The sequence below is a fragment of the Chaetodon trifascialis genome, chromosome 11, assembly GCF_039877785.1.
Source record: "Chaetodon trifascialis isolate fChaTrf1 chromosome 11, fChaTrf1.hap1, whole genome shotgun sequence".
Taxonomy (NCBI): domain Eukaryota; kingdom Metazoa; phylum Chordata; class Actinopteri; order Chaetodontiformes; family Chaetodontidae; genus Chaetodon; species Chaetodon trifascialis.
Window position 1 is genome coordinate 19,427,005 of NC_092066.1, and position 23,600 is coordinate 19,450,604.

Here is a 23,600-nt window from a genome sequence, read left to right on the forward strand (position 1 = left end):
CACTTGAATCCATGTTTCCAGACTCAACCAGTCATGTAAGATATTATTTTACAGTAATTTAGCGAGTCTCTTCATGTCAAGTGTCAAACACCAAGGTGGAACGTGAACAGCAAAAGCTGCACTGACACTGTCACCTTGTTTTATGGAGATCCCCCTCCCCACCCCCTCCTGCCCAACAACAGACAGACGGAGAGCCACAAAATACACACACACACAAATACACACAGCACCAGCAGCCCATCAGGCACACCTGCCATAGAGGGTTGATGGGAAAATATATTCCACACAGACGACATGATAACAGAATCATTTCACACTTCAGTGATCCTCTGCACGTCCTCTTTGTGTGCATGTATGAGCTTGAGTGTGTGCGTGTGAGCACCAGTATGCACATCTATTAGTGTGCTGGTGTGTTGTAGTACTGTATGTGCCTTGAGAGACTCTGCTTCTCACATATTTCCATATGATGAGCCCTGAGGCTGTCTTCGCAGTAAAAGAGAACACAGACTGGGACACGGGACAGGAAGACTCATTGCAGTCCTTCAGGACATCACAGTGTGGAATGTGAAGCATGTATTTCTGTGATGGAACGCCACTGAACATACTGTTCCCACTGTAGCATCATTAACACAGAGCGACATTAACAAAACGAAACACCATCCTGCCGTCATAATGACTTCATCTGTGGTGGAGGCCTACGTGCTTTGTGCGGTCTCTATTCCCCCTAATTTTGTACACCGGTGCTCATGTTGCTGTGTCCTCGAGCACACGTGTTTGTGAAGCATCTGTGCAGGTCTGTCAGTGTGATGTGGTGTATGACCATCCATCCTCATGCCTCACAGCCTCTGGCAGGCTGAAGGCTAATAATAAATGCAAATTACAATCAGAGGAGCAGATCGGAGTAGGAGAGGATAATTGCTCCATTATGGCTGTGTGTGTCTGTGTGTGTGTGTCTTGTATAACAGGATGGCGGGGTGGGGTGGGTTGGGAGGTGGCAGGGTACCAAATGCCAGGTGCTGACGTCACAAACAGGCTGCATAATGGGAGACAAGTGAGGTAGCACAAGTATTGATTCATTTGTTGGCCAAAATTCTGCTTTTCCAGTGTGAAGGCCATGTAAGGTTAATTAAAATGTGTGATGTAACTGAGTCGCAAATCAAAACAATGAAGTGGAGTAAATTACAAGCTGCTCCTGAACGCCACAGTCAGTGTTTGAAACACAAAACCCTGCGAATATTGTGTGAATTCTCTGTCATTTCAAGAGAAGCCAGGCGTGTTTTTCAGTGACATTTCATAATTTTCCATTTCATTTCCTTTATTAGGATCCTCATCATCATTTTCTTCCGGGGGTCCGCACACACACACACACACACACACACACACACACACACACACACACACACACACACACACACACACACACACACACACACGGGCATTAACAGACAAATCAAAATGCCATGCAGCACATGATGGCGTCAAAATGTGCAGCAAAAGAGAAAAAAAAAAGAAGCAACACAAAAATACAAAACAGTTTCAAAAATAAAATACTTTACAGGTCAGAAATATAATATTTCTAACCATCTTTGTGACTAATGGACATGTATAAATTAACTCCCTGTAAAAATTATTACAATGGCTATTACACTTAAAGTAATAGTTCAACAATTTGGGAAATTCACCTGAGAGTTGGAGCAGAAGATTGACACCACTCTCATGTCTGCATGCTAAATAGCAACCAAAAGCATCATACTGATGTCTGTGGGTGTCCAGGACATCATCAGTCTTCACCTTTCTGTCATCTTGCATTAATTTTACATTGTGTTGGCGCACACACACGCAGTCACGCATCAGTTTATTGTATTTTTTCAATTAAATCACTCACTTGTTTGTGTCCTCGTAGCATGAGCCAATGGGTTTTACAGCTAACATTTATATCATTGCACATGCTTTGCTTTTAATATGAACTCTATTTAAAGGATAACTGTCCACTGGGCACTGTATTGTCCTCTGTGTGTGTGTGTGTGTGTGTGTGTGTGTGTGTGTGTGTGTCTGTCATCATCATAATCATCATCATCTTTGACTTCGTAAGCACTCTTCTACTCACTCTTTCCATTTCTCTGCAGCACTGATGGAGTCGGCCCATCTGTCTCTCCTTCAGCCCATTCATCATTTCCTCACTCATCAACTCTGTATTTCTTCATTTTCTTTCCTCACTCCATCTCTGTCTCTCCCTCACTCATCACCCATTTCAGGTTTTTAATTTTTTTTTCATTTCACCTCTTCCTTCCGTTCCATCTGTCTGCCTCCAGCTTTTAACTATCCGGTCTTTTCCTTGCTTCATTTTATGCCTCTGTCATTTCTGCTGGCTGTCCATCCATAGAGGAAGCTATTTCCACAAAAAAAGCCTGCATGGGCTCACTTTTATTAGGGGACCTGATCACCAGAATAAAGAAAAAAAAGTCTTGTGATCACAAAATGAAACTGATCAATTCATCTGCAAAGATGATTGTGCAAAAACAGAAAGCCTGTGCAGCAGCAGGCAGCCCAATGTCCATAATCAGGTGATCTGCACTGGGAGGTTAAACAGTGCAGCAGCTTTAAAAACGATCACAGTAAAAAGTTATTAAGCATGCAGAAGACACACATATTCTTACCATCTGAAAATGCAATAGAGGCCTTTAAAAGAAAAATTTGGTTTAAGGGTGTACAGGTGCACCAAGATGCTTCATTAATCAGATCCAACAGAGAGCCTCAAGGCTGGTTTATACCTTTAACAGGATTTCTTATGTGACAGTAGTCGTGCTTTCTTTCTCACATTCTCCTACATTGTAGCCTACCTGTCTGTCTGTCTGTCTGTCTGTCTGTCTGTCTGTCTGTCTGTCTGTCTGTCTGTCTGTCTGTCTGTCTGTCTGTCTGTCACACACACACACACACACACCCAGAAAAGCCCTTTTTTCTCCCATTCAGTCATCGTCTGATTTACAGTGATGCCGTCCTACATCAACACATTATTATCTGCCAAAAGAATATTGGTTATTTCACATGTGTGATGTCAATATTTGTGAGTGCTGCTTCACCTGACACAACATCTAAAAGTGACAGATGCCCTGGAGTACACGTCTACAACACTGCAGCAAGGTGAGAAGCTAAACCACTGGATGCATTAACAAAAACAAGATTTTCACGGGGGGTTATGTTGCTCTTTAATAGGTAAAAAAAATTAACCCAGAATCTGCCGACACCCACACAGTTCTGATGAAGCAGATTGGACTCTCAGGCTCATTTCTAACTTAAACTCGGATTGTTCCTTACATATTACATAAGATTTTCTTTAAAGCTGCATGAATGTATTTATTACTCTTTTGGCCACTGGTGGGCACCCAACCTTTCATTACCTATTTACATACACTCCTGATCAAAATTTTAAGACCAGTTGAAAAATTGCAAGAATTTCCATTTTGCACTGTTTGATCTTAAGAAGGTTCTAAGCAGAGCTTCAAAATGCAAAAAGAAGAAATGGGAGTGAGACAAAAAAAAATTGAGTAAGCAATTTATTGCAAACAAGTATTAAACTGAAATAGGCTGTTCATCAGCTGATCAAAGGTTTAAGACCACAGCATTTAAAAGCCCAAATCTTTGCAAAAATGTGGATTCAGTGTCATTTTCTGTCAGGTATCCACACTGTGGGCTGCACGGTGGCGCAGCAGGTAGTGCGGGTGCCTCACAGCAAGAAGGTTGCCGGTTCGATCCCCGGGTCTCCGGTACTCCGGCTTCCTCCCACAGACCAAAAACATGCTCATCAGGTTAATTGATGACTCTAAATTGTCCGTAGGTGTGAATGTGAGTGTGAATGTTTGTTTGTCCTTACATGTGGCCCTGCAATCGGCTGGCAACCTCTCGCCCATTGTAGCTGGGATAGGCTCCAGCCCCCCGCAACCCCGAAAGGGATAGGCGGTATAGATAATGGATGGATGGTATCCACACTGTCATGACCTCCTGATGGCAAAGGCAAAAAAGCTTTCTCTCTTTGAACGCGGTCGGATTGTTGAGCTGCATAAGCAAGGCCTCTCGCAGCGTGCTGCTGCTGAGGTTGGACACAGTAAGACAGTCATTTTAAACTTCTTAAATGATCCTGAGGGTTATAAAACAAAAAAGTCAAGTGGTAGACCCAAAAAAATTTCACCGGCCCTGAGTTTGAGGATCCAATTGGCTGTCCGTCAAGACAGGGGACAATCCTCGGCCCAAATTAAGCTTGTCACTGGTGCCAACTGCAGTCCCATAACCATCAGACGGCATCTGCGAGAGAAGGGTATTAAGGACAAAAAACGTCTTCAAAGGCCTCGTCTCCTTCAACGGCACAAAATTGCCGGTTTGGAGTTTGCACAAGTGCACCAAACATGGGACATTGAAAGGTGGAAGAAAGTTTTATTCTCTGATGAGAAAGAATTTAACCTTGACAGTCCTGATGGCCTCCATCAGTGGGCGCCATCATGATCTGGGGGGCCTTTTCCTTCAATGGAACAATGGAGCTTCAGGTTGTGCAGAGGCGTCAAACGGCAGCTGGCTATGTGTTGTAGGGGGCATCCCTCATGACTGAAGGCCATCGTCTGTGTGGTAATGACTGGGTTTTTCAACAGGACAACGCTGCAGTTCACAAATGCTCGCCTGACAAAGGACTTCTTCCAGAGAAATAACATCACTCTTTTGGACCATCCTGCGTGTTCCCCTGATCTAAATCCAACTGACAACATTTGGGGTTAGATGGCAAGGGAAGTTTACAAAAATGGACACCAGTTCCAGACAGTGGATGCCCTCCGTGCAGCCATCTTCACCACTTGGAGCAACATTCCCACTAGCCTCCTGGAAACACTAGCATCAAGCATGCCGAAACAAATTTTTGAGGTGATTAACAACAATGGCGCAGCTACTCATTACTGAGTCCTTTTTTGAAATTTTTATTTCTATTTTAGGGGGTTTTTTTGTTTGTTTTTTTGAGATATGGTCTTAAACTTTTGATCAGCTGATGAACAGCCTATTACAGTTTAATACTTTTAAGATCCAACAGTGCAAAATGTAAATTCTTGTAATTTTTCAACTGGTCTTAAAATTTTGATCAGGAGTGTATAAGACAAATATGGAGCGATATTGGCATTCATTTTGAGTCTGTTCAAGCCACCTGATGAATGTGTTTTGGTCTCTTCCTGAGGGAAAAATCTGACTTGTTAGCTGCAAAAAGCTTCACTTTGTTCCCCAGCTAGTCGCTAACTAACTTTGTTGTTGAGCTATCTGGTCCTGGACAGATGGCCCACAGTCTGTTTATCAGACCCAAACAATGAGCCAGAAAAGGCTCAAAGGCTGTGTAGAGCTGCAGAGTCGGGTGCTGTTTCATTATGGGTGCGTCACTCCGAATGAAGCCTTTCACATCTCACACTTATTTCATCCATTGTCTATATTGAAATATTGATTGGAGCAGCCTCAAAAAGAAATACTTATAGGTTTGAAACCACAGAGCTTTAATATGTTTTGTCTTCAGAATGCCATCACTCACCACTGCCCATAGTCTAAGTGAGATGGCATGGTGTCACCTGCAGACAAACACATTCTCCATGCTTTCTCTTCTCCGTCCATGAAGCAGTTGAACGATGAGGTAATTTGAGTGACAGCCGAGGCGGCCATTTGAAACGGCGTGAAGGAGACAGAGAAGCCTGAGCAGCAGCAACGGCTAAGCTGCATCTCCTGGTGCGTCACATGGAGGGTGGGGGGGGGGGGGGGATTAGAAAGATTTATTCCTCAGGCGCTCCAGCGGCACTGGCATGATTATGATACCATAACACAAGGTGCCATAAAGAAAATGCTGTCAGCTAAATGAAGAGCGCTGAAATGTGCTTGCCATTATGCGATCAATCACAGCTGTCAAGCCCGTAGCCCTCGATCAAGAAAGCTGTCACTGTCAGCTGTTGCCTGTTTCTCTCTTGTCTCCAGCTTTCTTTCATTTCGGTGTGTTTTGGTGTGAGTGTGTTTCTGGGTCACTTTTCCTCTTTTCCCATGCGGCCGCTAGTCTCCCACCTACAATACCTCATGTGAGCGCTGATAAGAGGTGAGGAATTACCAAACATGTTGGCCACATGCTGTCTGAGATCACACACACAGGGCCCCCCTCTAATATTTCACAGGCAGGAAGAAAGGGATGCATACATCATTCTGACAGAGCCAGAATGGAGAGAGACATCCCTCTGTTATCTCCACACACACACGCACTGTCAGAGATTTATAGTACAAGGCTTTAATGGTGCCCTCACACACCTCTCTCTCTCTCTGTATACCTCTGTCCTCACTCGCACTGACACACAAACACACATCCATCCATCATTCAGCTTCCTCTTCCTCTGTTTTCCCTCTCTTCTCTGTCTTTCCTCTATGCACTGTCCTTCTTACAGCTCCTTTCCTTCCTCCATTGTCCCTTTTCTTCCTTCCTCTCCTCCTCCTCTCTCCCCATGTTTCCTCTTTAAGCGCTCAGTTTATTTGAAGTACAGTAAAAATAAAGATGTCAAAGTCTGACTGAGTTCAGAGAGTTGAAATGAGATTTCCACCATCCTGGGGATGAAGAGGAGTCTAGGCTGTCAGGTGAAGAAGAGGGCAAACATACACACTCTGTAACATTAATGTGCTTTTAGAAATAGCTTAATGTTCCCAATAAACACCATGCTGACAGCCATACATGACTCTCTAATGGGCAGCGGTTAAACGTTAAACACACCATTTACCCTTGTGATTTATAGAGCGATGTTTGCAGCCACTGGGCGAGGCTGCTCTCCTGTTTATCCCTGTAAAAATGCTTGTTGTGTTGCTGGCATCATGTTTGTGGAGAAGTTTAAATCCGAGATGCAACGTATCCTTTTACGACAAGGCTGGTCTGAGGTTCATTTCTTAAATATAGTTCAATCAGGACAGACTTGAAAGCTATTTTGGAGGTGATAATATGTGAGTTTTATGTGAACAGCCTGTTGTCCTGCCCTCAGTGGAAAAAAGTTTAAGGTTTAGTTTGGGTTTAAGTATAATTTTAAAGGTGTACATGTCATACATGTATGTCATTTCACATTTTACACACAGAACAGACAATAATCTTATAGAATCCAATTAATTATCATGGATCAGTCAACCCCACATATAATATAATATAATATAATATAATATAATATAATATAATATAATATAATATAATATAATATAATATAATATAATATAATATAATATAATATAATATAATATAATATAATGTTTGAAAGGTGCCATTCTGTATGAGTACTTTGACAGTGGATACTAGTTTTACTGGTTCACTTTTACTTACATACTCGACACACTCACGCAGGTGTTTTCAGTGACTGTGATTGGTTAGATCTCTCTCTTTATATAACAATAAGCTACGAGGTGCTGTTCATGGGATTTAGCTACAACTCAATGAAACCAGGAATGTAAGATCAATGACGGGTAACTTGTCTTGACATGTGGAAGAGAGAGGAGGAGAGCGAGGTGTCTGTGAACCGCACAGTTCTGAGAAGAGGCCTGATCAGGCAGGAAGTTGGGATACCTGTGAGGGAGGATGGCTGGTGTGTAGGGCCCTTCAGTGACATTTTGGAGGCTTTTTATTTATAGGTTTTATACTGCAGGATTCTATTTCTACGCTGCAAAATACTGTGATAAATAAATTACTGTAAAGTCAGCTCAGCTTCTTCAAAAACAGAATTAACAACATTATTAAATGCCAATGTTCATCTTAAGTGTGTGTGTTTTGATGGATGTACCCTGCTGTGTTGAGTCTGAGTCCATTGCTCAGTGCTGCATGCTGCTAAAGTGACTGAAAGGAAGCCATCATTTCCTCTTGACCTTCTTTCACAGGGTTTGTGTCAGAGTGAGGAGGAGATGTGTGACCCCAAGCATCTCCACAGGGACCTGTATCACCTGAACTCCATGATGGAGATTACTGCAAGGTCACTAGAGACAATATCTCCCTTTCATCCGTGGCTCCATTCACTTGTCCGTAACAAAGTCATGAAACCTCAGTATAGAGAGCTGCCCTCATCTCAACGCGCTCAGAGCATTGGTCTAATAACTGGTGTTAATGATCCAGGCTGCATCTTTGTCTCATTGTCTGCTGTATGTGTGAGTGTGTGAGGGCTGTCTTATCTCATATCGACTGGCTGCAAAGATCATAATCGATCATCCAGCTCTGCTTTTCATTTTCACCTGAACACCAGTTTTTGTATGCAGGAGAAGTTCGCTCTCTCCTACAATCACACACACACACTCACACTTACAGCAAGACACACGTTACACTCACACATACACACACACACCCTCTCGCCCTTCAATACAACCCTATAATTTGCCAGATGCGGCGAATCGCTGGTTACTATGGCAACTACAGCGAGGAGAGTTTTTCGTTTTTCTCAGTTTTGGGAACACACCAGAACACACACACGCAGACATCATGTGATCATGGCTGAGGAGCTGAATGGAGGAACGAACCGAAAACCAGCTCCGTATCTGCAGCCAATGGATGTTGACTTAAGATGTTGATGCTGATTGGTCATGTGTAATCATCCCGTGATGATGTGAGGGGTGTTGGGTTTGACGTGCAGGTGGACTGTTGGGATTTTGCTGAATGGAAACACTCAGACACACACACACACACACACACACACACACACACACACACACACACACCACTGATCGAATCACAATGGATAAGCAAAGCAAATTCTGGGTTGGCTGGTCAAAACAGAATGAGCTGAAGTGACGCTAACACTCTGAGACAAGCTCAGTGAGTCACTGTGTACCAACACACACACACACACACACACACACACACATAGAGATGCTCTAATGCAGTCAGCAGAGGCAAATACAAACTGATTAAGTGAGAGTTAAGAGATTCTAATGAATTTTCTGAAATGCCGCTCTCAGATGTTTCATGTTGTAATCGCTGCTGTGCCATTTAAAAGACACAACCTCTAAAATGCTAAATGAAACTCTGCCATTTCTAAAATAAACCCCAAGTCATCAGCTCCGCAAAAACGGGTTAATGCTGAGCCAATAAAAGCAAGGCAGGGGATTATCCTCACACACACACACACACACACACACACACACACACATGCAGTGCTGCTTCTGGTTGGGACTGATAAGAGGAATTTTCCTCCCTTCAGGAAATCAAGCAAAAGGAAAACACGACGGAAGGAGATGAGGAGTGAGGGGTCGGCACATGCGGGGGAGGAGGAGGAGGAGGAGGAGGAGGGGACCGATGAGCGGCTGACAGTTGAAAGTTGAAGCGTGCACGTGAGTGGCGTCCCCCGCCATTGCCTACAGTAACACTAGGTCAAACATGTTTCATTTAAAAACACGAGTTTATCAATATGTGTGTGTGTATGTGTGTGTGTGTGTGTGTGTGTGTGTGTGTGTGTGTGTGAGATCGCAGCTACTTCAGGGTGCCTCAATGCTCCACTGGCTGGTTTAAGGATATGTCAGCTAATCAATAAACAGCATGTAGACACACACACTGCTGCATCCTACAGCTGGTCAGTTTATTGAGGAGCTGCATCTGCACTGACCGGAGCTGAAAAGGTAACTTTTTTTCCAGAGGAGAGGAATCATTTTGAAAGGCCTGACTGGGGGTCAAATCTAGAAAATGAACACAATGTTTTAACCATGATAAAATTGTCCATAGCTTTGAACGTCATTCTGGGTGACCACTTTGAAGACTTAACATATAGAACCGAACAGTTCAGACATTTTTCAGACATTTTTTATTGTCTGTAGACACAAAACAGTCAAAATCCGAGAATCTCGTCCTTGATTTGTCCTTCAGAGGCCTCAAAGCTTGTGCTGCCCATACATGTTTTTATATGAATCATGCGTGGGTGTCTTACGTATGTCTGACGACTGCCAACCCTGCGACGTCAGCTGACAAAAAGCCATTCCTCTCTGCCTCCTCTGTTCGCTTCACGTCAAGCTATGCAAATCTGGATTTAAGCTCTGAGTCTGCCTGGCAGGGGCGGAAAGCTCTGGCCAATCAGAGGCGAAACTCTGTGGCAGGAATTTGCATAAATCTGCATGGCTAATGTCCTGTGCAAATTGAAGGAGTGACACTGTGACTTCACCTTTTCTCAGCAATAATATAATACAACAACTGACCTTAAACTACAAACGTAATTGCCTGCTAAATCCATTCATTTGCCTTCCAGTCGGACTGAGTGGAAAACAAACCGCATTTGTTTGTGTAATTGCCCATGAGCAGAGAGAGATGGAGGGAGAAAGAGGACGAGAGAAAGTGTGTGTGTTCGAGAGAGGGAAACTAGTGAATAAACAGAGGAGATGGATGAGTCTATTAAAGCAGCGGCTAATCCAGGCTATTAGGAAGCAGAGGGAAGGAGTGTGGGAGAAGAGGATACGTACGCTGGGTTAATGGCTCTAAATACAGACCCAAACGGAGCAGAGGAGCGCTAGATTATTATGAATGCACCGAGGGGTGTCGCCAGAATTATGGGCCTTCTGCACCCAAGATGACTGCGATGACCTCTTTGTTAAAGTCCTCCATATATGGCAAAGTCCTACATCTGGCAACTCCTTCACACTTTTACACATTCATTAATGACCACTTCTCACACACACACGCACACAATTGCATCAATCAGCTGTTGTAATACTTCCACAGACAGATTTTTTTTATTTATTTTGTTTTTATTTTCTCTGCAAAAATGTCCACGTATTATTTGAAGTAGTTTACAGGCAAATCTTTATCAAGATGTATTTATTAGATACACTAAATAAACTGTACGTAGATAGAATTTTCTTAGCATTGGCCTATGTTCTCCTTGTGAGTTGAAGTGAAGTGTTTTCTTTGTGGTTAACTATAACTTTGAGCTGTTTGCAAATCCATCTTGCCCTTCAAGAGGAAGGGAGGGCAAGAACTAAAGTAGGAAAATGTGAATTTAAGAGGTATATGTGTGAGTTTTTTCTCTCAAAGACCTCAGTAATGTAAATCTATTTTTGCATGTAAAGCTGATGATCACACAGAGCGTTTTGGTCCAAATCAGAGTCTGCAGAGAAACATGAACATACGCGATGTAACCAAGAGGTTTTTGAAGAGATATGAACCACCTTATGTGAAGAACTAGGCAAGATGTCTCCTGTTTCTCTGAAAAGTCTTAAACTCTAACTGAAGTTGAGCACAGATGAGGCTGAGCAGCTAAATGTAAAAAACAGCCTTCTAGTGTCAAGGTCTGCACTGAAATCATTCTGCGCAGTGAAGGTCACATTTAAACAACATCTGAGTGGAGGAGAGCTTTCAATATAACATTTACTTTGTCCAGAACTTAAGGGATTGTTCTTATTGTAACATTACAGCTTATTCTTTTTGTTTCTCACACGTTCAGTTCTGCTTTATTTACAATGACTCATTCCTCAGACCATCAGTAAAATTCAGCTGAATTTAAGTGTGATATTTATGTAAAGTCAGCATGTTGTTACACTCGTTTCCAAGTGCCTTGCATCTCAGCAGAACTTTTAGTTTCTTTCCACATTTCAAATCCGGTCCTCATACTGCTGACCTCACTGTCTCAAGCCCACTCCTCTTCCCTCTTGGCAGCAACAACAGCTCTTAATTGAGGGCAGATCACGGTGCAGTAAGTCAGCTGTTCTTACTAGTTATTAGCTAAGGGTTAAGGTCAACGTCAAAGGCCTTGGCAACATTAAGCTTTCATTTTAAGAATTTCGCCATTTTAACCACTTTTAGAAAATTTTCTCTGAGTGAGCAACCTTCCACCTCCCACTCTTTGGAGGCCTTGATAAGGGAATCCTGCTGACAGGGCAGCAACCCTGAGGAGGCCGAGTGCTTAGTGGACAACCTGGAAGCTCAAACCAAGGTGATCACACACACAGACACACAAGGTTGCATACTTCTGCAGGTGCTCAGGTTGTAAGGTACAGAGGCTACATATGAATCTTATGTCGCAGCAAGAGGATTAACAGGTGGAGTATCAGTGAATTGTGGGGGTTTGTGATGACGTCTTATGAGAATTCCTTATATGGTGTCAGAATAAAAACTGAAAGCATGGATTTATGGGAATGACTGTGACTGTAAAAAATACAGGTCTGGAAAAACACTGCAAATTTTGCGTCACTGTGATGTGAGGATTTTGTATAACTGAGGCTCACCTCTCCGATGCAGTCTGGATGGAGATTGGAGGAGCACAGCTCAGGTCCGACCAATCAGAAAGCAGCATGTCGTATTCATCATCGTATAGTGATGAGTCCACGCTCTCAGAGCTGGAGGGTGTGAGGAGCAGAGTGTGAGGGGGCATGGTAAACAACTAGGACAGACACACACACACACACGAAGATACATGCACACACAGACACACACAGACACACACACACACACACACACACTAACCATAGTGGACAAGCCTTCGCTTCCCATTAAGTTCAGTGCTGCCCTGAGGACGGGGTAAAAATACTTCACTACAAAGAGAGGGACCAAAACAAATCTGTGTGTGTGTGTGTGTGTGTGTGTGTGTGTGTGTGTGTGTGTGTGTGTGTGTGTGTGTGTGTGTGTATGAGGCAGTGTTCATCAGTGTACTCTCACCTTGCACTGATTATCCTCTACAAATAATTATTTTAATTGTGGAGAGATAATTACTTTAATGTTGATGCCCTCAAATTTAATGTTGTATAAAAAAAAAAGCACACTCATTTACACAAGAAATTAAAAACACATAAAAAAAAATAATCTTGGATAATAATGTAACCAGTGTGATTGGTGGGGAGCCTATGAAAGCACACTGGTTTAGTCATGTAATCCTTACAGTGTATCAGCAATAACTGGATGACCTTAGGATTTCCAGCCATCTCTGAGTCATTCTCCTTGAAATGAAGTGAAGTTTATGTATTTAGTGGAATAAAAAAGGGAAAGAAATAATAGAAGAAATGGTGGTTTCATCTATCTAGGGCATGTGTGGGTGTTTAAACCCTTCAGCATGAAAAGCTTGGGCTTTAACACCCCTCTTGACTTCCATAAATATCATACTGTATTCCTGCCTCATGAGTTAATTTGACACATTTTTTTCCTTATTCGTTTTAATGCTGCAAGTGAGATGAGAAGACTGATAGCACTGTCGTACATGGATGGTAAATATGAAGCAGCAGCCAGCAGTCAGTTAGCTTAACTTAGCATGAAGACTGTAAGCAAGGGGAAACAGCTAGCTGGCCTCTGTCAGGGGGTAACAAATTCTGCCTACCAGCAACTCTAAAGCACTAATACACACATCTGTACAAAACAAACCTGAAGAGCTAAATCAGTCAAGATATAACATATTGATTAGTGAGCTTTAAATGTTCTGGTAGGCAGATTTTGTTATCTTTGGCTATCTTTCCCCATTTCTAGTCTTGGTGCCAAACCGTTAGCCAGCTGATGGCTGTAGCGTACAAACTCGTGCTATGACTTCTCTTCTAACTCTCAGCAAGAAAGTAAACAAGCATATATCTCAAAATGTCAAATTGTTCCTTCCAGGTACTTCATACAGTTCCACTTCTGCATGTGTGTGTGTGCTTGCTATAGGGGTGTTTGGTACAGTTAGAAGGGTTAGGGTTATGTAACTGCACACACTCTAATTGAGTCCACATCCATACATCCTTTGTCACATGTTGTACAGTGTTGTCTTGGGAACATCAGTTACCTCACACACGCCTACACAGAGTTACGCTCCCATCACTTCAGGGAACATTGCATTCATTTCCTGGGGACTTCCCTAACCATAACCATAACCAGTACATGCCTAACCCTAACCGTTGACCCTAGTCTTCACCCTAAAATGACGTTATGGGGACTTGCATTTTGTCCCAATAAGAAAGGCGAGTCCCCACAATGTGACCATGTAAAAAGATGTCACATTACACAACATGAGTAATACACCTCCACACACACACAGGTTTTTCTGCAGAGAGATTTTGCTGGTGTAAAACACCAGTCAAGAGATGCTCAGTGACATTAGTACAATGTTCCCGCAGTCACTCATGGTGAGCACAAAACAAGCGTTCCCTATTTAGCTGACACAATAACAGCACAATGCACTTTGTGCCAGAGGATAAAACAGAGTGTGGGTGTGCTTTTACATGTGTGTAGGCCTAAAACGCTGTGAACACATGAAATGCTGATCTTGGCAGCAGTAATACAAATTGCCCATGTATGCCATACTTAAGTGAACATTAAAGCCTTTTACTACAATAAAAAAAACCCAGATATAGGATGTATAGTTGTAGATCATGTGTTTTTAGGCTTATATGTCCCAAGAGTGCCAAACAAATGATAAATAAGGTTATGCGCTCTCACTCTCTCAACACAACTGTATTCTCCTTCCTTATTTTGTACACCACCAAACACAGATATATCCCCTCCTCTTCTATCCCAGGTCCGTTCTCAGGCTTCATATGACAAATCACCACATTAAATGTGGCCATTTTTAGGTGCACCACACTTCCCTCTGCTTATTGGTTTCAGATAAAACTGCAATATTTCCATTCATCTATTTCCGTTTGTCGAAGTTGTGCATCGCATTCATCCGCGCACATGCCACACACACTCACACACACGCACGGTAACGTGCACAGTTATACACACACCACCTCTTTCTCTGTGGTCGTTAATAATGTACTGATGGCAATACTGAGGTTACTGACCCGAAGCCAACCCATTAATCAAACAATACAACTAGCATATGATCATAATAAATATGCTCCAGATGAATGTCTTGCAGTCAGGAGTATAGACCCAATGCTTCCCAGAAGCTGAGAGCAAAAGGACGAATGTGATAGAAAACAGATAGGATGAAGCAGAGGTATTTACACGAGCAATATATTCTTCCTGTGGAAAGCTGTTTTCATAAGGAGAGCACAGTTACATTCAGGCAAGCATGTCCTCCTCACTAAACCGTCATCCCACAATCCTCTGCTGATCTATTGCACATGCATGTTGTCATTCAAATATATCTGCAATTTCTAATTTACTGTATCGATAGTGTCCTCTCATTCAGAGGGGATTGGCCTAATTGTCATATGTCTGTGGTTGGTTCACCATCAAAGAGACTGAGCTGCTAGCTAGTGCTGTCTGACAATCAGGCCTCTGTTGGAAGAGTTTTACAGTGGTGCTGCTCTGCCCTCTAGTGGCAGTGGGATGAAACTACCACTCCTTGAATTTCAAGGCGGGTTTTTTTTTAATGTGTTTTAGATCTAATTACAGGGTCGCACCTCACCATTTTCAAACGTGCTTTTTAGTTCTGTGGTTTCCCTTGAAGTGCCTCCCAAAAGACTAGAACCCATCTCAGACACTTCTAAGATGGTGAATGGCTGGTGTTGATGAGTAACCTTAATGTCTCTTTCAGAAATTGTTATTCATTTCTTTACTGTTAACATTATGAATGTTTTAGGGTTTTCTATGTGTTTTGCACTCTTTAAGAAAACATGCTTTTAAACTTAGACAAATATAAGTTTGACACTTGAGATGCACTAACAACATCAGAACATTACGATGAAAAAGCTAGTGCAAAAAAAGTGGAGGTCTATGAGTAATCAGTCACAATGTTCCCAATATGCCCTCTCAACACGCGTGACACAGTGACATCTCTCACAACCGCACATTAAACAAAAGGTATAGCAGCATGTAAACAAAAACACGTTGCATGTTATTGATATTAATTCACATGAGTGCACTGTGACATATTGGAAGAATGACACATTGATTTAACGGCATTACATTAGCTTAGGATACAATAGCTGACTGTTGGCATTATAACACAATGATATCATGACTGTATGGTGCCGAGACATGATGTTCACATAGTTAACTACTGGCGCATGATATAGTCATAAAATATAATGGCATATCGATTCAGTGATAAAGTTAAAGGGTGTCGTGGCTTCTGGCTAAAGTGGGTGTAGTGATTGTTAGGACTGTTCGTGTTCTTGAAGGAAGTTTTTTACAGAAGAACTGTTGGAAGTTTTGCATGTTTGTCATTGTTGTGGCGACCAATGTGAACCTGAAATGCTCCTATAACAGTTTTTATTCGTCTCACACTCAGACCTTCAATAAAATGGTTTCAATATGAGCGTGGCTCTTCAGTCGTCCTGTCAAATGAGCCCGTATGACTCACCTGAATGACTCGGCCTCTTTGGCACATGGCATTGGCACTGAACATGACAGCATGACACTGATTATGCAAGCCTCACTGTTTTTCAGACATTCCAGTGCATTGTCCATGTGAACCCCTGGCAGTCGGAAATTAAATGCTGACCTTCCTCTGCATGAATGTGTTGAACATTTACAGCCCAAGACAAATGGTGTGAAGGGTCAACAGTCTCAACATTCAGCAATACACTCCTGCCTATCGTGGAGATCTCAGTAATGCTCTGTCATTCAGTTTTATTTGTTTATATCCTTCACTATCTTTTTATTGTTGATTCTTTGATGATTTATTGTTGATCATTTCTACTGCTTATCATTGATTGTAATTACACTTTTGTCAATAAACGATAAGAGTAGCCAACAGTTAGTCTGGAGCAACCCTTTGCACCACTGGATTCCCAAAAGCACTGAAAGTAGGTGATCAGGTGGAGGCGCGACAAGATCCTTACAGAAATTGCCAAATGGATGGACCTGGAGAGGGTCAAAGGTGACAAACACCAGGTATCGCAATCCCAGGTTGTCACTTTCCTTGGGGAAGGATACAAAACTCCTATGGTAAGAACAACTGCCAAGAATCCTCCATTTTGCATCAAGTGTTTGACTGGGAGATACAAGTGGACCTGGCAAAGAAACTCTCCAGAAGAATAAATCTCACTCAAACCAGACATTGTTCTTCTATCCAGGAGCAGAAAAAGCATCATAGTAACCGAACTCACAGTGACTTGGGAGGACAGGTTAGTCATATCCCACCAACTGAAAAAGGCCAAGTACCAGGATTTGATTGATGAGCTCTTGTCAAAGGATGCCATTAGAGAAGAATGAAGAATGCCTCCAAGGAGATAACCATGGCGGCTGAGACCAGCTGAAGATGGCTGTGGTTATCGAGCCTGCAGTTGAAACCCTTTTGCGGGTGAAGGTTAATCTAGTCTCTGTTGCCCCACACAGGCAAGTACATCATAAGTGATGAAAAGGCTAAGGGCTGAGGGCAGGTACCTCAGATACCTGCTGAAGATGCAGAAGGCTTTCCAATGATGTAAATGCTCTGCCCACCCCTCCACTAAGGAAACTCAAAGAATCAAAGAAAAGAATCAGAGGGCAAAGAATCTCTGATGTTTGCTTCACCTACAATACATCTGTTTTCCTGTGGACCCCTACACCGAAGATGAGTTCCAGATGTTGATCTCTGACCTCTCTGCAGAGTGGGCAAAAGAACATTTTTATTGTCTCGCTAGCATTGCTTCGGTGCTTGATTTACGGTAATTGTCTGGTCCATTTTATCAGTGTTACATGAAGTATGGGCAGAGTGAGAGCTCACGTTTTTTTCCCTGCTATGTTTATCGTTACATGGAAATTAAACCTCTCGCATGCATAAGCCACTGTTTTCACTGGCTGTCTACAATTTAACTTTAAGTTTGTAGAAATACATGAATATGACTACAGACATGCTCTGTAGCTCATAAAGTATACGATAAGTTGTGCAGTATCACTGCAAGTGATCTTGTAACCTTTTCAAGAACTCTGTGCTGCCATAGGTCAATGTGACATCTGATCCCAGCAATAAAATAGACATTATCTTTGCCCACTCTGGAAAGAGGTCAGAGGCCACAGAACCTCTGCAGCTCACATTCAGTGTCTTTAGGCAGGACAAGACAGGAAATAGAATTTACATATAGTTTTAGTTTATACATTTATGGATTTGTATGTTTATGTGGTGGGAGAAGTTTACTGTGTTCATTCCCATGAGTTTCAGGCACACTGGTTACTGCTTTCAAATAATCCTTGTGATCATTCAAACCAGAGATAGCTCTAAAATTATTTGGTGGTGGAATTTATATAATATCATAATTAATTTGTTTCTGTGCGCAATCAAACAAAATAAGCACCCTTGTCGCCAAATTCATGATCACATGGCACCTCGCTACTGTCTGGCACGGTTGCTTAGCAACAGGCAGTGGGCGGGGAGAGTGAATACAGTGGCCAGTGGAGGGAGCGATAGGCGGAGCCGGCACGCGAGGCTGTACTCATCAAACGCCGGTTGGGATTGAAACACAGCAGCCGGAGAGTATCAGCCGCACGTTTCAACATTGGTCCCCCCGCTTCGCCGGGAGACTTTTTCTCTGACTCGGTACGCGACTGGAAGAAATGTCTAACGTCAACTGGAAGCCCTTTGTTTTCGGCGGGTTAGCGTCTGTGACGGCTGAATGCGGTGAGTGATGTGGAGCGGCGAGGAGGCCGAGCTGCGAGGATTACTGTTGATCATTTAAATCTGTGTTGCCATTTACAGTCTCATAAGGTGAACATCTTATGGTTTGTGTTGCAGGGACCTTCCCAATCGACCTAGCCAAGACGCGTCTTCAAGTTCAAGGCCAAGTGGGCGACAGCAAGTACCGAGAGATCCGCTACAGAGGCATGCTCCATGCTATCGTGAGGATTGGGCGAGAGGAGGGGCTCCGCGCGCTGTATTCAGGGTTTGTATGCTGCATTTATGTGCGCGTGTTTAGATGTCTTCCAGACGTTGTTTCATACACGGATGGGGCTGTTCCTTGCTTGTAACCCCCACTGTACTTCGTATTTCTTCTAAATATTTACATTTCCTCTTTGGGCACACTTCCTGTTTTCACATTGTCAGACTTACCTTAACCTCGACCATCCTATCCAGAGTGCGGGGGTGGGGGGCTGTCTTAGATGTGCCTGTCTCCATGTTTTGTTTTTTCCTTATGTGCTGAGACTTTGGGGGGGGATTTCTTCCTTTGTTTTCTTGACAGAAACCATAGTTGTGGGTCTGTAACACCCACTGAGACATTATGGTAATGGGTGATGAAAATATACTTGACTTTTGCAGAATTAAGCCTGCCATGCTGCGCCAGGCCTCCTATGGGACCATAAAAATTGGCACATACCAGAGTTTGAAGCGATTGCTGGTTGACAGACCAGAGGGTAAGTCCCAGTTTCTCTCTCACACACATACATACACACATATTTCAGCAGGCAGTGACCCGCCCCCATAGACTCAGGCACATTCCCCTTGAAGGGGAGGTGCAGATGTGCATGTTGACCTATTTAAATGTGTCTCCTCATTTTGTCATGCTAAGAGCTCGTTGTAACTGTCTGCGCTTCTGCAAAACATTGTAAGGATAAACTGCAACCGACTGCCTGATGCGTGGTATCAAATGCTGCTTGTCCACAGTTACAGTCTGCCTCCCACTCCTCTTTCAGATGAGACATTGCTGACTAATGTGATGTGTGGTGTTCTCTCTGGAGTCGTCTCCTCCTCCATCGCCAACCCCACTGATGTGCTGAAGGTAGCTATTTGCACACGTGACGATTGTGTTGGATCTCCGTGTTGTGTTGTTCTCATGAAAGAGTCAATGAAAACTCTAAGGCAGTAGAGCAGGTTGGACAGTTTCTCTCAAATCGTCCCCTGAAGAACAGGGTAGTCTTCTTTTGTTTCTTACACATGCCATACAGCTATAACTACTCATGCAGCCTTGAGGACTATACTGAGAGACAGCAAGTCCATTCTGTATGAGCCTGTAACAGCTCCCGGCTGGTGGTGTGTTTTGATGTGATGCAGTGTGCAGTAAAGGCTGTCTTGGTGCTATTAAGAAACCACTTGTGGATTATTTATAGATGGAAGCCTCTAAGGCTTAACATAGTGTTCTGTAAATGATATGGCTGCATGAATATGTGTGTGTGTGTGTGTGTGTGTGTGTGTGTGTATGTGCACATACTTATCTGCTCTCATAATGTTTTGCTCGGCTTCGTTTTTGCCACACCCTATTGGGCATAATGAGCCCCCGTCCACAGTGTGTGTTTGTTAAGAGTTTAGCAGAGAAGGGGATGTGGCTCCAGGTTTGGAACACTGCGTGTTCATCACGGTGTGTTCTAGCTGCGCCGGCCAAGCCATCTTGGAGCTTGAAGTAAACAGCAGTCATTATAAATGAAAGCAAGTCCAGCACGGGCCGGAGAATTCCTGGAAACAAGGGTTGAGAAAAAATACTTTAGGACATCGTGTTTGCCAGCATTTCCGACTAACTTTTTTGGCCTTTGCATTCCAACGGGAGCCTGATTAATACACCCCCGGGCTTGGCTTGGTGAACCTATAACATTCCGTACTGGCTGTGTATGCTTTCATTGTCTCAAGTTCAAGTTTATGGACATTACCTCTGTCTGTCCTTCCAGATTCGCATGCAGGCTCAGGGAAATGTGATCCAGGGCAGTATGATGGGCAACTTTATCAACATCTACCAGGAGGAAGGAACAAGAGGACTGTGGAAGGTGCAGAAAGCCTAAAAATTGCTTTATTTTATCAATAAATGAGCTCATTTTACGTGGGTTTCAGGTGGCACTGACACTGCTCTTTATAACTTGGCTCTTCAGTCTCGTAACATTCCCTCTCTTTCTGCATCAGGGCGTCTCTCTGACGGCTCAGCGGGCGGCCATCGTGGTCGGGGTTGAACTACCGGTCTATGACATCACCAAGAAGCATCTGATCCTGTCAGGTTGCATGGGGGACACCGTGTACACACACTTCTTGTAAGTTTCCCAAGTCACATGGACATTATTCTGCTGTTTTTTATGTGGTGGTCATCACTTGAAGGAATTGCTTGTCAGGGCGGGACATATTTCGAAACACTATACACGGCACCTTTGTGGCAGCAGCACACACAACACAGCAATGACTGTTTAGTACCAAAGTAGTAATCACAGGACAAACATGAAGAGTCTACAGACGATCATTTGAACTTGTCTTGTCTTGCCTCAGGTCCAGCTTTGTGTGTGGTCTGGCAGGGGCTTTGGCTTCCAATCCAGTGGACGTAGTCCGGACACGCATGATGAACCAGAGAGGAGGCGCTCTGTACCAGGGAACGCTTGACTGTATACTGCAGGTCAGTCAGATTGTTTTTGTAAATGATTCAATTAAAGGAGCACTCCACTGATTTTGCAAATGAAGATCAGTTTACTCATAATGGGCACCACTATGCAGCCTTTAAGATAATGTCACGCGTAATGTTTTCTGTCGCTCTGGATGGAGCTTTTAAAGCCTGAGAGACTAACTCTCACTATAGAGACTAAAAGTCGGGATGTCTCACCGTCCACTACTTCAAATTCAATCATTCTTTTTTATTCCTTGTGGTTCCCACAGCTTTAAGCACAGGCATCTTCATAACTTTCAGTCAATTGTTTTGACCTTTAAACCAATCAAAATAGTTAGATTTTTAGACTTGGTAATCACTGGTCTGTTACCACGAAGAAGTGCTGTGTGTGCATTTGGTTTTTGCCTCCTGTGATGATGAATATTTAATATAATGAAATAATGTTTAATTTATCTAGATCACTGATTTTCCAGTCCCTGTTCAAAAATGCCCAGGGATGACTTCAGAAATACCATCAGAGGATAATAAGATAAAATGGGTTTTTAACATGTTTGTTTCTTTTCAGACATGGCGCTCTGAGGGCTTCATGGCCCTCTACAAGGGTTTCTTTCCCAACTGGCTCCGCCTGGGACCGTGGAACATCATTGTATCCTTTAACCATCTCATTAGTGCACCAGTCTGTTTACATATATCCTCTGTGATGCAATATCTTTGAACTGGAGACATCAGCGGGGAAAAGTTGTAAATTCTGTTATGTATTCAGTGGCGAGGCTTAGCTTAATGCCTGGCTAACTCCATTATGTAACTTATGTAACTACTGCCTCAGTACCCCACTACCTCTGGTTAGAGAGGGCGTGTGGGGCCCCTCTGTGTGGGGTAAGAGGAAGAGTGGAGACTGAACTTTATGAAAGCCTTCTGCAAAGCACAGAGAGCTACAGGAGAGGAGAAGTGCTGGCAGGCCGTCGGTGTGCTCCTACCAGGCCTGAAAAATATAATGAGATTATTGACTTGTTGCAGCAGAGTAGACCGAGGTAACAATGAAATGGTACCAAGGGAGGCTCAGAGCTGAAGTACAGGAAGAGCCCAAACTCTTCACATTCTGCTCAACACAACATATACACTCCTTTTTGGTTGTCCTCCTTTACTCTGTTTCCAGTTCTTCCTCACATATGAACAGCTTAAGAAGCTCAATGTGTGAATGACAGAATGAGACGGCGAAGAAGAGACGAGTATGAGCGCGCGCTCCGACGAGCTGAGAGGACCAAAATCAGGAATGTCTGTACGGGGATGGATCCTTGATGGAACCGCTGAACGGGGGATGAGTGTTGGTGTAGACCCTTGTATGAGGGGCGGCATGGGAATTTGCCTGATTCCTGTTTGGGCTACATGTCGCCTAAAGTCTGTGTGGAAGTGTGGAAGACACTCATACCTGATGGTTTGGCTCATCCAGATGCTATGTTCAGCTTAACCGCTCCTTTAGATTTGATAATGGCACCCTCATGTCACCTAATTTATTGACAGGTGAGTGGGAGAGAAATGTAAGATACAAAAACAGCCTCAGACTTCTTCATGAAGCATTTTTCTTTCAGTCACAAGCTGCTTTTATAAACGAGGGTTTTCAGTCTGCTACACTTAAGTGGTCTCCACATTGAGTGCCTTAATTTGTGATCCGGGCTGTCTGCGCCCAGAAGGACTGAGAATGTTGGATAGCAGCGGACGATTGCACCATTCCCTTTTGAAAATGTTCGTGTGCATGAGTCAACAGACTTGGAGTCGGATCTGGTGTTTCTCTTTTCTTTTTCTATATTTCTAAATTGGGAGTTGGGTGTGTGAAATTATTTATTCTAAGAGTCTCCCTCGAGTATTTACAGAGTCAAGAGCCAAGAATGCATCATGGTGCACTGTAATAAATAACAGTCTTATAAACAGCCTGAAAACCCGTGTGGGTTCTCACACACACACACACACACACACACACACACACACACACACACACACACACACACACACACACACACACACACACATCACATGCCCATATGTGGCAAGACGAGTGGTCCCTCATGTCAGCGAGTGCAAACAGTAAATATAACCTGGGGCAGCTGGGGTTGAGTCTGCTCTCATAGACGTTGCTGTAAAAAGTTATTACAAACACAATATGACATTATGTAAACCTACATATTATCTCACACACTGGGAATGATTAAGGTGTCCGAGGTTTCCTCATATGACCATGTTTACGCTTAAAGGCACTGAAACCACCGCACATGATCCACAGTTCACTCCAGGAGTATGTTCATGCACCGTATTTGCACGCTGTATGCTTATCTGTGAGCTTTCATTGTAAAGAATGAATGTGTCGCTGGCTGTTGTGCGTGAGCTGCCATTGCTGCCAAAGTGTAAAACTGTGGAATTTTGTCATACCTTTGATGTAAATGCTGCTGCAGCCCTGTATATTTGAAATAAAAAAGAAAAATCCAGCTATG

At 43.2% G+C, this 23,600-nt stretch overlaps 1 protein-coding gene across 1 annotated transcript; it reads left to right on the forward strand.

Annotated features, from left to right (window-relative positions):
* Positions 1-18,256: 18,256 nt before the first annotated feature.
* LOC139339392 (kidney mitochondrial carrier protein 1) lies at positions 18,257-23,600 on the forward strand. Its single transcript, XM_070974983.1, has 9 exons — positions 18,257-18,443; positions 18,558-18,705; positions 19,080-19,174; positions 19,454-19,539; positions 20,420-20,515; positions 20,649-20,773; positions 21,003-21,126; positions 21,680-21,760; positions 22,271-23,600. Exons 1-9 carry the CDS (start codon positions 18,380-18,382, stop codon positions 22,310-22,312), a joined length of 861 nt encoding a protein of 286 aa, XP_070831084.1. The 5' UTR covers positions 18,257-18,379; the 3' UTR covers positions 22,313-23,600.

What these genes read in the sequence shown, in the direction of transcription:
- LOC139339392 (XM_070974983.1), top strand. Translation starts at nt 18,380, where the DNA reads ATGTCTAACGTCAACTGGAAGCCCTTTGTTTTCGGCGGGTTAGCGTCT. An exon ending in CTCCGCGCGCTGTATTCAGG is followed by an intron (nt 18,706 to 19,079) that starts GTTTGTATGCTG and finishes TGACTTTTGCAG; the next exon opens with AATTAAGCCTGCCATGCTGC. An exon ending in TGGGACCGTGGAACATCATT is followed by an intron (nt 21,761 to 22,270) that starts GTATCCTTTAAC and finishes CTCTGTTTCCAG; the next exon opens with TTCTTCCTCACATATGAACA.